We start from the raw sequence: 15845 nt of genomic DNA on the forward strand, positions 1-15845 counted from the left end.
TTAAGGTGGAATCCTTATGGAAGAAGAGGGAAATAGAAAGACTTGGTGGGGACAGGAGCTCCACAAGGAGACCAACAAAGCCAAAAAAAATCTAGGCCCAGGGGGTCCTGCAGAAATTGATGAATCAACCAAGGACCATTCATAGAAAGGACCTGTAACCCCGAGCTCAGATGTAGCCCATGGGCAGCTCAATCTCTATGGGGTTCCCTAGCAGGCCGAGCAGGAACAACCTCTGTCATGAACTCGGTTACCTGCTCCTTAATCACCTCCCCCTGGCGTGGTGGTCTTATCAGGCCACAGAGAAAGAGAGCCCAGACAGTCCTGATGAGACCTGATATGCTAGGGTCAGATAGTAGGGGAAGAGGACCTCCCCTATCAGTGGTCTAGGGAAGGGATGGGGGGTGGTGAGCCATGGAGGGTGGAACCCAGAGGAGATGAGGGAGGTTACAGCCAGAATAGAAAGTGAGTAAATTTTAATAAATAATAAAAATAATATTTTTATAAAATTCTTTTATGTTCTTCAAGTGCAAATCCTTTAAAGGGACATTCTCCCAATGTGCATTTGTCCAAAGGAGTTGTAATAAGTCGTTTTTAGGATGTAAATATTTTCCAGTTGAACCAATTAAACATATTAAAACTTTCATTTTTATAAGAAAAAATTAAGATTTGATTTTGCTGCATAATTGACAGGTAGACATTAAATTGCACATAATTTTAAAAACTACACCTTTATTATAATATTGTACAAATATCAGGACTATGTAAAACAATTAAATGAAAACTACAAGAAAACAGAATGAATTCACAAATTTTAAAGGAAAGAAAGACTTACTTCCAAGAATGGTATCTTCCTAATTGGAAGTTACTTCCTATTGGAAGTTCCTGAAGGAAAGAGTGTGACATGTTTATTCCCCTTCTGTTTAGAATGATGTTCCTACCTCGGGGAATGGGAGCAGGAACCCCAGGGAAAGCTCCAGAGATCAGCCAGTGGTTCACATAGAAACTCATAATTTTACCAGTGGCATATATGTCTCTGCTAGCTTCTGAAACGCTGGCTTTCTCTTCTTTTTAACCAATTGTGCTCAACTTTTTTCTAAGAGAATAACACTGGAATAGTTTCTCTAAAAATACTTCAAAGAAAAAATACTGAGAACTTTAATGTCCAGATCTTGTGATAAGTGAAACATACAGAGAGCAGAGAATGAAAGAGAGTAACTCTCAGAGAAATCTTATGCTGTGGGTTTCTCTCATACAAGAACTGTCACTCTTCTATTTTTTCATATGCACCTCTGATGGCCTTTTTCATATTTCTGAGTTTGGACATAAATCCCTGTCTGGTTATGACAAGAAAATTAAAGTCATATGTAGTCTTATCCTACAGTAACCCTCCATTTTCTCTCTAGAGACACAAAGAATATCTCTTAAGGAAGTGTGCATGAGTGAATAAAAAATCTCACCTAAGAAGTAAAACATACTCTTGGAAAAGTAAATTCAACTCTGATTGCAGATGGCCTATAATAATGTATGCAGAAAAACTTAAGAAGAAAAACAAACTAATAAGCCAGTGTGATAAGGTTGTGCATCACAAATACATAAAAACAGCATAAGTAAAGCAGTGACATTTGTGTGCACAAAAAAAAAAAAATGTGCTAAATGGAAAACATTTTTTTTAAACCCACTTACAGTACTGGAAAAATGACATTATTTTTAAAAAATCAAAAGATGCAAGACATCACAGAGAAAAATGTAACATTAATAAACAGAAGTGTCCTATGGAATCCTTGCCAAAAATCTCAAAGACATTCATTCCTTCTTTGTTTGTTGTTTTTTAATTAAATTTTTATTTTTATATTAATTACAGTTTATTTACTTTGTATCCCAGCTGAAACTCCCTTCCTCATTCCCTCTCAACCTTACCCTCTCTCCCTCATCTCCTCCCATGACCCTCTCCAAGTCCACTAATAGAGGAGGTCCTCCTTCCTTTTTATCTGACCCTAGCCTATCAGGTCTCATCAGGCATGGCTGCAATGTCCTCCTCTGTGGCCGGGTAAGTTTGCTCCTCCCTCAGGGGGAGTGGGGAAGAGGTCAAAGAACCAGATACTGAGTTCATGTCAGAGAAGCCCCTGTACTCCTTACTAGGGAAACCCACTTGGATGTTGAGCTGCCATGGGTTATATCCAAGCAGGGGTTCTAGGTTATATCCATGCATGGTCCTTGTTTGGAGAATCAGTCTCAGCGAAGTCATAAGTGTGAGCACACCTACTTGGCTGTGGTGGTAGAAATGATGCTTTTATTAAAGCTACAGAATCTCTGGCAACAAAAACTAAAAATCGACAAATGGGATTGTAGCCCATTGAAAAGCTTCCAAATATCAAACAAAAAAGCCATGGTAGTGAAGGGTAATACACATTCTGAAAAAAACAAAACAAAACAAAAAAAAAAAAAAAACCTTTTCAAGCCATTTGGCTGACAAAGGGCTCATATTCACAACTGCTGTTTCACCCCTATTCCTTTCCACAAACATCCCCAGTGCACACTCAGCTGCTGTTCAGTCATGTTCCATAAAGCTAAGTGAATGGTCTCCTAATTTCCAAATGCCCCAGGCCTCTGATGCACCCTGCATTATGCTTCTATTCAGTGACAGTGATCAATGTGCCGAAATAATTATATTTAATTGCATCTCACCTTTCTTTAGTCATTGTAACTTAGTGAATTCTGATATTTCTTTTGAGATCTTATTTCTAATATAACAATAAATATTTTTAGTATTTCTTAGTGTCAGTGTAATGGATATTTGTTTATGAAAAAATTATTTAGTATTAAATTTGGAATGGTGCTGTCACTGAATACAAAATTACAAGTTGGTGGGATATTCACCTCCCCAATAGTTCATGAAAGGCACTGTTCATTTTAAAACCAAGAAAAGAAAATGGAACACCAACTATATGATGTCACATTACTTGACATAGATTATATTTATCTACTTTATGTTTAAGTGAAAAATGTGGGAGATTATCTATCTGCAAAAAGAAAGGCTTGAGAATCATGGCTCTTAAAGAGAGCCATTACATTCCAGAGGTGGCTCCTGTTCCCCTTACTAGGGAACCCCCATGAGGACTGAGCTGCCTATGAACTATATCTGAGCAAGAGGTCTAGGTTATCTCATTGCATGGTCCTTGGTTGATTTATTAGTCTCTGCAGGACCCACTGGGCCCAGATTTTTTGGCTCTGTTGGTCTTCTTCCGGAGTTCTGGTTCCTTCTAGGTCTTTCTATCTTGCCCTTCTTCCATAAGATTCTCTACACTCTGCCCAAAGTTTGGCTATGCTTCTCAGTATCTGCTTTGATACCATACTGGGTAGTCTTTCAGAGGCCCTATGTTGTAGGCTCATGTCCTGTGTCTTGTCTTCTCCCACTTTCACATCTGTCCTGTTTGCCTTTCTGAATGAGGATTAAGCATGTTCCCTTCAGTCCTGCTTGTTGTTCAGCTTCTTTAAGATTATAGATTTTAGTATGTTTATCCTATATTATATACAAAGTGAGTACATTGTAATAAATAATAATATTTTTTTAGAAAATAAATGTATGATTATAGTCAATTATTGAGTAAACTTCTGACTTTGAACAATTAAAAAAAGAGGGAGAAAGCCATTGCAGACAAGGATTCCAGGAAAGGGAAAAAAGAAATTTAGGAAGATCTTCTCCTTCTCTCAGAATAAGACATTATTATTATCAGCACCTTTTTCTTGGACAGCATGTTGATAACACTGTGGCCTTCAACTGTATGAAGTTCTATACACACCCAAGAGATTCAACTCATATGTTTTAGGCAAATGTGATAAGTAAAAGAAAAAAAAATCACTATGAACAAAGTGAAAGAAGAGACAGCATAAAAATGGCAAAGGGACAGATACATAATCATAATGCAATAACTGCTTCAGGCTCTTTTCATGAGCATGTGAAAAACAGATAAGGAATTTGACAATATTGTAAATTCATTAATATCTCTAGTCATGACCTTGAACGTCTACATAATGGTTTTCATAAATCCTAGATATACAGCATACTGGGAGATAAAAACATAATAACAAAATTATATCAAGGGCATTCGAAAAATGTGCCTCCCATGAAAACTCATCATGGACATTAAATTAACAAAAACATCATTTTTAATGTGTGGGCATTAACAAATAACAACAGTTTCCTGTTAAATTTACCCCTGGATTATTGGGATCTTAACATTAGTACCAAAGGATTCTTAGCTAGGAAGGTTTCAGTGTCCCTAATAAACTGTATAGCCTAAATCTTTAAAATATAAATTCAGGTAAAGCATGAGGCTAACACTGCCTGGTGTTTGCCTTCCCAGCGTGGAAAGTGTATAAAAGCCATGGACAACTGATGACATTTGAAAAGAGGAAGTTGACAATTTGTTAAAATGAACCCTTCTACTCTCAAACCATGAGCTACTACAGCAGCTAGTATGGAGCCTGAGCTCTGACCGTGGCTAAGGCTATGACTGTGGCAGCTATGGCTGTGCATGCTGCCACCCGTGTTGCTGTGGGAGATGTTGGTCCTATGGATTCTACTGAGAAACATCTGGAGCTGCTCAGCCTGAAGACCACTTCCTCCACCATTTCTCAACTGTATACTGTATACTGTCCTTCCTTTGAGTGACATTTTTGACCATATCAAAAAATGTCTTCTAAATTATTTCAGTTTCTCAATTATTAATTTGTCTTCAGCATGCTTCAACTAGATTTTCCAAGGTTGCAGGCAACCCCTCATGCACAAGAATTTGTTTGCAGAGTTGATACTGTATTACTTCTTCATTTGCTGTAGCTTAACAGCTTTGATGTTAAAAAAAAAAGTTTATTTTTTCCAAGAAAGTTTGCCTTTCATTGCAGTACACTTTGTACTTATATTGACTTTCCTCTGTTACTATATGTGAGTATTAAAGCATGCATATGTTTGAAATAGAAATCTTAAAATAAATGAATCCACTTATCTAGAGTGGCTGCCAGGTCAGATGACAGCATGAAGAGACATTGTTGTCAAAGCTAAGAGAGGGAATTCTATTCAACAGAAATGTAAAAATCAAGACAAAAATGTTTCATCCATCTAGCATGTCGGGTATACAAAGAAAAGTAAACACACAAATTAAACAAGCCACTCTATCATAGAAAAAATATTTTATTTAAAACTATATTAACCATGGTTGAGCAAATGTCCTTATTGTGTACTTGAGCCTCTTTTGGATATATGCCTAGGAGTGGTATGGCTGGATCTTGGAAAAGCATTATTCCTTGTTGTCTGAGAAAGCACCAGATTGATTTCCAGAGTGGTTGTACAAGTTTACATTCCCACCAGCAGTGGAGGAGGGTTCCCCTTTCTCCATAACCTCTCCAGCAAGTGTTGTCACTTGAGTTTTTTATCTTGGCATTCTGATGGGTGTAAGGTGAAATCTCAGGGTGGTTTTGATTTGCATTTATCTGATGGCTAATGAGGATGAGCATTTCTTTAAGTGTTTCTCTGCCATTCGATATTCCTCTACTGAGAGTTCTCTGTTTAGCTCTGTTCACCATTTTTTAATTAGATTACTTGGTTTGCTGCTTTTCAGCTTCTTTAGTTCTTTATATATACTGGATATTAGCCCTCTGTCAGATAAAGGGTTGGTGAAGAATCTTTCCCAATCTGTAGGCAGCTGTTTAGTTTTGATGACGGTGTCCTTTGCTTTACAGAACCTTTTCAGTTTCATGAGGTCCCATTTATTGGTTGTTGCTCTTAGAGCCTGTGCTGTTGGTATTGTGTTCAGGAAGTTGTCTCCTATACCAATGAGTTCTAGGGTTTTCCCCACTTTTTCTTCTAACCGATTTAATGTGTCTTATTTTATGTTGAGGTCTTTGAGCCACTTGGACTTTAGTTTTGTGCAGGGTGACAAGTATGGATCTATTTTCATTTTTCTACATGTAGACATCCAGTTAGACAAGCACCATTTGTTGAAGATGCTATCTTTTCTCCATTGTATGGTTTTGGCATCTTTGTCAAATATCAGGTGTCCATAAGTGTGTGGGTTTATTTCTGGGTCCTCTTTTCGGTTCCATTGATCCACCGTTCTGTTTCTATGCCAGTACCACACAGTTTTTATTACTGTTGCTCTATAGTACAGCTTAAGATCAGAGATGGAGATATCTCCAGAACATCTTTTATTGTAGAGGATTGTTTTAGCAATTCTGGGTTTCTTGTTGTTCCATATGAAGTTGAGAATTTTTCTTTCAAGGTCTATAAATAATTGTAAATAATTTGATGAGAATTGCATTGAATCTATAGATTGCTTTTGGTAAGATGTCCAATTTTACTATGTTAATCCTGCCAAGCCATGAGCATGGGAGATCTTTCCATCTTCTGATAGCTTCTTCTAATTCTTTCTTCAGAGAATTGAAATTTTTTTCATACAAGTCTTTGACTTGCTTGGTTAGGGTTACACCAAGGTATTTTATGTCATTCCCTAACCACTGGTTTCAGCTTTCCATGAATACAAAACATTATGTATGTGTACAAAGCCCCTTTCTTACCATCAGAAGGAAACTTCATCATAAGTCATTTCCATGATTCTCCTGATGCTAACATTTCTACAGTAAGCCCAAGCAATCATAAAACAAAAGGTGGCCACCAGAAATATGTCAGAGTGCTATTTGGAAAAATCCCATTCCTAGAATTCTGAAGCCACAGTGATACCTCTGGAGATTTATCAGAATATGTAGAATTTACACATATCAAACACACTAAGGAGAATATCAAACACAAATGTCAAAGGCAAGATGATGAGGGACAAGGAGAATGAAGGTGAAAAGAGAAGTAGAAAGTAAAATTCAAATAGATTGAAATATTAATAGTTGGATAATATGAGAGGACTCTGTGTGTAAGCATGCACGTATGTGAGCATGTGTGCGTGTGCGCAGGTGTGTGTGTGTGTGTGTGTGTGTGTGTGTGTGTGTGTGTGTATACACTGGTCTAATATTTCTATCTTTTAATTCTTTCAATGTAAATTACAGTAAACATTTTAGAAATAAAATACAGCGGCAGATGCCTAGTGGACAATTCCTTTTAAATGACTCATATAAACTGTTTTTATCTGCTTTTGTAGGACTCGTTATCTGGAACAGATCTAGCTACATTGTTTCTTACATATATTACAATTTTAAGTGATGTATTGCCAACATAAAGAGCACAATTCTCCTGCACATACTGTTTTAATTTCCTGACACTGCTGTGCTTCTGTGTGATAGCAATTTGTTTCTTCATGTCACATTCTTGCTATGGCTCCACTACAATTTAAGGAGAGAAGAAGAAGAAGAAGAAGAAGAAGAAGAAGAAGAAGAAGAAGAAGAAGAAGAAGAAGAAGAAGAAGAAGAAGAAAGCCTGCAATGCAATGCCTCCTCATTTCTGGTTCTATTACTGTCAGTTTTATATAAAATACCCACAACAGGACTGAGGTTGTAGACAATTTAAGTAATGTTAATGTATAAATTATTTGGAAAATACAAATAAATGTGTACATGTGTAGGAAGGTGTTATGTTTGGCCTGGAGATACAGCTCTGTGCTTAATGTGTGTGTCAAGCATTTTCAAGATCACGTGTTCAAGTACTAAACTGAAAACAAAATGAAAAAGGACTGCCACAAAGAACCCATTGCCATTGCTGTGTGTGCAGTAAGGAGCTTCTCTTGTCTCACTGATTCTTATGAAATTAGTGATACGGTCTTGGGCTTTGATGTCACCTCACTCTGCTTGATTCAAGACCTCCTCCATCTCCACTCACATATGGGGCAGCTGTAAAACTGAACAGAACTTCATCAGTGCACTTGGCATTCATGTAAATAGGCAAGAATACTGGGAAATTTAAATGACAGATATCAATTAAAGAGAAAAATTATTTCTTACAAATTCTCAAGCAAAAGAAACTCACACCCAGATGTCTTCACTAATGAATTTTTTAAAACACATAATTAAAATGACTGTACAAATCATACTAATACTGTTCTATAAAAATAACATTTCACATTTGTTGAACTTCCCACTGGCTTAACATCTGGTCTATGAAAAAGTGACATTCATAGCATTAGTAGAGAGAAGGAAGTTATACACCTTAATACCTCAGTATAAGACACGAGATTGTGTGCACTCACTGGCCAAATTGTGACATGTAAACAAAATGCATAGTAATGAGGTGCAATATACATAGCACCTGCTAATCGAATCTTTAAGAACATTTTAAGCTGAGCCTTCCTTGTCTACATGCTGATTTAGACTCACCATGAACAAAATTTCCATCTCCACAAACATACATGTTTTTAATCTGAGTAATAGACTGGGAAAAAATGATCTCATACCTTCTAATTCTAAAAAAAAAATCTTAGTGACCTTAGAATCATAGGTGACCCCCAGAAATTAAATAAAACTGTGATAATTGGGTTTGGAGGAAGCTTGATTGTGCAATTGATTAGTCAAAATATAGTCTACAGATTTAGATTAGGGACAGTGTTTTTTTTTAAAATAAGGATATGTATTTCAGATGGACAATGAGTGAGATAGGAGAAAACAAGATATGGAAAAAAATCAGTAAATGCACATGTACAGAAATTTCAACATGTGAAAGTTTAGTTAAGAAGAGAAATGCTGTCTGGATTGATAATAAGCTTTCTCAAAAAAACCTCATCTATTTACAAAACATTTTAAAGAAATAAAACATTCACTAGTTTCATCTAATCTACTCATATAAAGTTATATAAAGATAGTCCTAAAACACTGGCAATCAGTTTATAGGTATAAAAACATTAGAGCAAGAAAATAAAAATTGTTACCCCAAGGAAGCAGCATTACACACCCATTGGAGTGGATAAAATTAGAGACTGAAAATATCAAGTAATTTTGAAAATGCTCAGAGCCTGGAACTTATGACAGACTCCTGGTGACACAGTGTTTTTGTGAAATCAAATCTTGCTCCTTCCACGTGACATTCTTTAAATGTTCTTCCAAAGTTCAAACAAAGAGAGGAAAATATCCAGCAAGCATCACAATTGCTTAGGCCTTCACCATTCTGTGGAGACATCTCTAAAGAGGTGTTCTTGTGAACAGCTCTACACATCTGGCTAAGGGTATTCCACATACATGAAGGATGATTTCCTCTGTGGATCTTGTTCTCAATATCACAGTGCTTTTGGTTTATTGATAATTGATCACTTTCATATTCTTCTTACCAAGGTCACAACAGAAAAATTAAATTTATTTGAGAAAATCACATTTAGTAACATCATTGAAAACAAGTAATAAATATGAATATATTGACACCTATCAAAAAATGTCTGTTTTTATATCTTTCTAAAAAGCAAACATTAAGCCTGAATGTTTTCACTGAATAATTATTTAAGTCCCATAAGAAAAAAAAAAAAAAAACACTAACAATCAATACAATTTTCCAGAATAAGAAAATGGCAGAAAGTTGAGATTTTTTTTGATGGATTCAAACACACAAAAAGGAAACAATGATAAAATTATTTTTTAAAAAATATATGCCATCAATTCAAATCAAATGAGCTACATATATTTCAAGTTTTCAACTTCCCAGAATAGTTTAATACTTAGAAACTTAGTCAATGTAATCCATCATATTAGAAAAAAAAATTCTTTATGGATAGCCCAATAGATGAAAATAAATTATCCTTAATACTTATTCATAAATTTTCAAACATCAGTAAAGTAGGACAAGGAATAACTCCCTCAGCTTGGCAAGTGGCACCTGCTTGTAATTTACAGCTCATGTAATATAGCTAATTCTGAAATATAGGTAATTTCTCTTTCAGACAGTAGAGAAGGGAAGTAGGAGTATTGCCAAATGTTGTACCACAGATCATAGTTACTGAAATTAACACATATTAATTACTGGATTCATTACACAAGAAACTAAAAATTGATAGACTTGCACTATTAGGATGTCATGTAATCATGGAGAAGATGGGTGGACCTTTGTGGGACCCTAATGGCCCAGTGTTTTTAAGGAAGGGTCTAGGCAGCTTCAGATACCTCAAACATGAGGATGGCAGGAGTTGACTACCTCTCCCCTCTCAATCTAGCTCCATAAAGCTGGCTCCCCCACCACAGCCCTGGTAAGAATTTATTACCCTGACAGTTATCAGGCTTCATTCCTTGGTTGACCTATACTGTCCTCCCCGCCCCTATCCTACAGCCCCTGAGTAGGCAGATGAAGCATTTTCTAGCACTCTTACCCTGACCAATGGTTCACAGCAATACAAACCTCAGAGACCCTGGCAACCTCCCGAGGGGCATGAGTACTGCACCCCCAGTAAACTGAACCTGTTTTCCAAAACTCTTCTCCAGTGTGTTCTTTGCCCAGGCACTTACAGAGGTCCCAGTTGGCAAAGCTTTCCTCCCTTCAGTGCAGCTCCATGCTCAATGGGCCTGGCTACCCCTAAAGGGAAAGCAGACACTGGGGCTGCAAACGTATTTCAGAAGGAAACCGATAGGTCAATGGAAAGAGAAGGACCACACTCAGACTCAAATAAGTAAGCTGTCGGTAAAACTGAAGGGCAAACAGAAGACAAGACGACGTACAGTGTTACATTAATTACTTGATGACCTCATAAGAACTATGTTGACTCACGCCATGCACCAAAACAAGATATAAGATCATTATTAGTTGGAGTAACAATTTCCTTTAACTGGTAAAGTGAACAGAATCCATAAAAGACATGAATTCTATTTAATTAAAATTAAAGTTCCATTTTGAGGTCAGAAAAGGTCACCTCTAAAAAGAAGCTATTTATGATATATGTATGTAAAACAAGAATATACAGAAAGCAATTATAAAACACCACAAAGCGCCACAAAGCACAATTAAGGAGAGCCCGAAACACCAGGATCATTTTACAGGTATGAAAACAATGGTGGCCAATCTCATTTGAGAAAAAATGCAAATTATTACCCCAAGGAAACAGCATTGCCCACCCATCAGAGTGGATAAAATTAGACACTGAAAATACCAAGTAATTTTGAGAATATTTAGAACCTAGAACTTATAACAAACATTCTCAGGGAGCCTGTAATTAGCACAGCCTACGTGGACTCTGTGCGGAGGCATCTGCAGATCCTACACAGGAATACATCACTAAAGTCAGAAACAGCACCCTGAAGAAGGGATCGTTTCTGTCCAGCCCCATTGCCTTTGTCTGGTCCAAATACTCACAAAGGCATGTGTGTAAATGGTATTCTTGCACTGTATGCTGAGGAGCTGAAGCTATTGGGAGGAAACTACTCAACAAAATCTACTGGAAAATCTACTGTCGTCTTATGCCACAACAAGAGGAGCTGGCAGTCCAGTGGATAAACATAAGCTAATGTGAAAATGAAAGTCTCTAAAACCACTTGATTTGAAGTATGTCATTCTGAGAGAAAACCAGAGTAAGTTACTAATGGGCCCACATCATGGAGTGAAAGAGAAACTCCAGGAACTAGAGCAGTGGGTGTGGGCTGTACATGTGTGTGGGGGTGATGGAGGAATGATATATGTGCTATACATATGTGTGTGGGTGATGAAGGAGTGGATCATGTGCTGTACATATGTGTGTGGTGCTTAGCCTATGCACAGAAGGAAGCCATGGGAGGCTCCATTGTGCTCTTCACTATTCCCATGATATAGGATCTCTCACTAAATCTGGAGTTGGGCTAGTGGCCAACAAGCCCCGTTGTTCCTCCTTTCTCCTTTCTCTGCTCCTTTTCAGCACTGGAGTTATAGGCATATGCCAACACTGTTAACTTTTTATGTGGGTTCATGGGACTTAAACTTGTGCAGCACCAGCTCATACCTGCTGAGCTACCTACTTCATTTTGGGAAACTGAACTTTAAAAAAAAACAAACAAACAAGCAAACTAGCAAACTCTTCTATAGAAAATACTGTCATATCAAGTGAGCAGGATGTATTATTTTCTATAGCAAATGGGTTTCCATGGGGTGAATAGGTAAATGAAGCAGCTCAGATACATGATTTCAAAAATGTCACTAGGATGCAAACCTTGAGTAAACATGGCAATAATGTTCTCACTTCTTATGAGAGAATCAAAACAGAAGACCTCTCCTACCTATAATGTCTTCAATATTGCAGTCACATATCTTACTGGTGGGATTTTATGCAGAATCTCAGTAACTTTCCCAACTGAAGTTATTTGGGACTGAATAAAAATAATGAATTAATAATTCACCTAGCTATGAAGAAAACCATTGTTTTCCAAAATAGAATAGGTGTGTTTTATTGAATCATGAAGCTTAACTCTGCCACCTGAAACAATGATAAAACCATCTTACCCACACAGAACCTGCCTTGCTTAAGTAAACAAAAGACTCAATAAATGTTTCAAATGCAAGATATTCCATGTCAGGAGGCCAAGAAAAGCCTGGGGCTTGTCTCAAATACCACTTACTGTGTATGAGAGGCTCTTTGTAAGTGGCTGATGACATAGAAACTTAGGTATTTCCCTGATTATTAGCCTCATTTTCCATTCCTAACACCAGGGGCTTCAGCGATGGAGTCCTGGGCTATGGCTATAGTTATGGCTATAGCTATGGCTATAGCTATGGCTATAGCTATGGCTATAGTTATGGCTACAGTTATGGCTATAGTTATGGCTACAGTTATGGCTATAGTTATGGCTATAGTTATGGCTATTGCAGGATAAGATATGGCTATTGCAGCCCACATTGGCATGGCAAGTTCTGGTCATGTGGATTCTAAGAAATTTTGGGGTCACTCAGCCAATAGAACCTCAAAACACTTTATGTGACTATTCTCCCATGGTTCTTTTCGTAAGTAACTCACTGCTTGTTTCAAACAGTACTTTCATAGACCACCTCACTGGAACACTGAACTCCTAAAGTCAACATGCCTCCCCATGCTCATGTCACAAGGCATCAGAATGAGGGAGACTTAGCACTCACTAGTATACTATTTTGGCAACAGTTGTAACTTATTTTTGATGTGCAAGACTTACTTTTTCAATAAACTCTGTCTTTGGAGAGGAAGTTTTCACTCCTGTTGGCGTTGCTCTGAAATTGGAACCCTAGTATGCCTTGCTCTCACAGAGTGATCTAAGGAAGAGTTTCTCCACATTTAGCCTCCCAGGGGCCCAAGGGCCACTGGACCCGTAGTTCAGCGGAACATGACTGCTTCTTTATATAGTGCTGGTGTAGCAGAGATACAAGACAGAAAGCTCGTGATGTCACAGAGGCTTTTGTACAGACTTCATGAAAGACCTTGGATTCCAGGCAATTTGTGGTAGCATCAGAATTCCTGTGGGAAATCCCTGACACAAAGATGTGTGAAAATAATTACTGCCAGGCTGAAGCTACAGCAGAAATTCTAGGAAGGTAAAAATGCCAGGAGAAGTGGAATGTCTACCAAGGAAAGCTACAGGAAGTGGTGATTCAACTGGAGGGAAAGATCATGTGTGCTGCTAGAAAGGCTAGTGGTAGACTGGCCAAACCTTTTAAGGTTTACATAATGTCATTCTGTAACCTAGATGCTAGACAGGAAATTACAGGATTTAGTATTGTCCATGATTCTCTCAGGGTTTAGTCCCAGCTCTCCTTTCCCTTTGTCTTTATGGAATATTTATCCTATGCTTGTCACACCAGTGTATCAAAGCCAGCTTTATGAATCTTGAGGGACCACTAAGCTGAGGTTGCCTTGGAATTCTTTGATAGCCACCTTCTATTTCTGTGACAAACTATTTTAGGAAATCAACTTAAACACAACATTACTTTGGGTTACTGTAGCAGAAGTGTCTACCCATATGTTGTTGCGCAGTTGGTGTGGATCTATGGTGAAGCCTCATCACAGATGAGGTGTTGGGGAACAGAGCTGCTTGTCTGCTAGCATCTGAGAAACAGAGAGAATGAGGGACCCAGCATAAGGCATACTCTGAAAGAGCATTTTCAGTGTCCTACTTTCTACAGGGAGTACTTTCTCACAGTCCAACTAAAAAATGTCACCAGATTAGCCAGCTGATGGTCAGAGCCCTTTAAGCCTAATACAGCCAAGGACAGCTATGAGTGCGGCTCAACCATCCTCATAGGTTCACTTAAACATTTAGGAACACATTCATAATTTGATTGCATAATTCTTAAATATGAACTTTGTAGACATCATCATGATGTGACAACATCATGTCACAATATCAAAAAGTTGGGCATACCCCAAAGAGCTATAAACCAATTATTTAATATATGTGGATTCAAGGGGCAGTTAGAGTCAAAGCAAAGCATTCTCAGAGGGGACTACTCTTGTAATTTTTAACAGTGATGTAACTGTTAAGATTTTGGTGAAATTTAATGAGTGACTAAATTTACTTTGAATTATGGAATGATCATGAGGCTTTGGGGCACACAAGTAGAATATTATGGTTTGGAAATATATCCCAAAAGCTGTGGGATGACAGCTTGCTTGCAAGATTATGGGGTTTTGGAAAATGATAGGAAATCAAGGGCTCTGACATCATTAATAAGTTAATCCACTGATTCTCTTATTTGATGGGATATAAGGATGTGGGGCCATTGCTGGAAGAACTGAATGGCTTGTATTGTGTCTGTGAGAGCATCTTTTCTCTGAGCTGTTGCCTCTCATTGTTTTCATTCTTCATTCTTACCCTGATGGCCATGAGGGAAGCAATTATGCTCCACCACACCTTCCTGGCAGGGTTCTTCCTTCACGCCAGCCCACAGCTATGTTTGGAACTGGCTGACCATAGACTGAAACCTCTGAATATATAAACTAAAAATTAATTTCACCCATTTAATTTATATTCACAAGTGTTTGTCATGCAATATAGAGCTAACAAACAATCACAGTTTAATGGACTGGACAAGATTCAAGAGAACTTTTAAATCTTCTTACATCTTTAGACTCTTGTTCAAGGCTCTCTCATTGGTGAAAATTCATGGACTATTTCATCTTAAAATTCCTTTAGGGAAACAGTCCTTGAACTTGAATATTCATTGTTTCTTGGGAGTGGTGAAAATGGTAAAGCTCAGTTATTGGTATTCAAAATAGCTGGAAAATGTCTAAAAGAACCACATGATTTAACTTTGGGGGCCTTACACACCAGGAACACAATCTCACAGGAAGCTCTCCTTTCCTACATAAACAAAATACTGGATATATTTTTATTGTGGAAGTTATTTTAAAGTATGAGTGTGCCATACCTGTGGCTTTCCCCACCCTCTCCTCCTTGTATATAAAAGGCCCTTTGCTTGCAGAGATGTCACTTAAACCATAGGACATCTTCTACTTTTCAGCTACACGTCCTGCTCTTGATACATGTGCTACTGTGGAAACTACTACGCACGTCTTGGCTACGATTATGGCTGTGGCTTTGGCTGTGGCTATGGATGCATGGGTTATGACTGCGGCTATGGCAGATTAGGATATGGCTGCTACCACCCATGTTGCTGTGGGAGATACTGGTCCTGTGGATTCTACTGAGCAACTGCATAATCTGCTCATGCTGATTAGACACATCCAACTGCCACCAAGTATGATATGCCCATTGCTATTACAAGTCTAGTGATGGGAAAATTCACCCAAGATTATCTGAAAACCATAATTAAGCTCAAAATGTGAAATTGTTAGTTTATGTCTTTCAATTTCTTCTAATTGTATATATTTATTTATTTATTATTTATTAAAATTTATTCACTTTGTATCACAGATGTAGCCCCCTCCCCAAAACCCTTCCAAACCTTCTCTCTCTCTTCTATGCTCCTCCCCAAGTCCACTGATAAG

At 37.7% G+C, this 15845-nt stretch overlaps 1 protein-coding gene across 1 annotated transcript; it reads left to right on the forward strand.

Annotated features, from left to right (window-relative positions):
* The first annotated feature begins 15380 nt into the window (after nt 1-15380).
* LOC132648649 (keratin-associated protein 20-2-like) lies at nt 15381-15545 on the forward strand. The gene has a single exon (XM_060370882.1). It carries the CDS (start codon nt 15381-15383, stop codon nt 15543-15545), a length of 165 nt encoding a protein of 54 aa, XP_060226865.1.
* The last annotated feature ends 300 nt before the right edge of the window (nt 15546-15845 follow it).

Source organism: Meriones unguiculatus, chromosome 17, assembly GCF_030254825.1.
Source record: "Meriones unguiculatus strain TT.TT164.6M chromosome 17, Bangor_MerUng_6.1, whole genome shotgun sequence".
NCBI classification, from domain to species: domain Eukaryota; kingdom Metazoa; phylum Chordata; class Mammalia; order Rodentia; family Muridae; genus Meriones; species Meriones unguiculatus.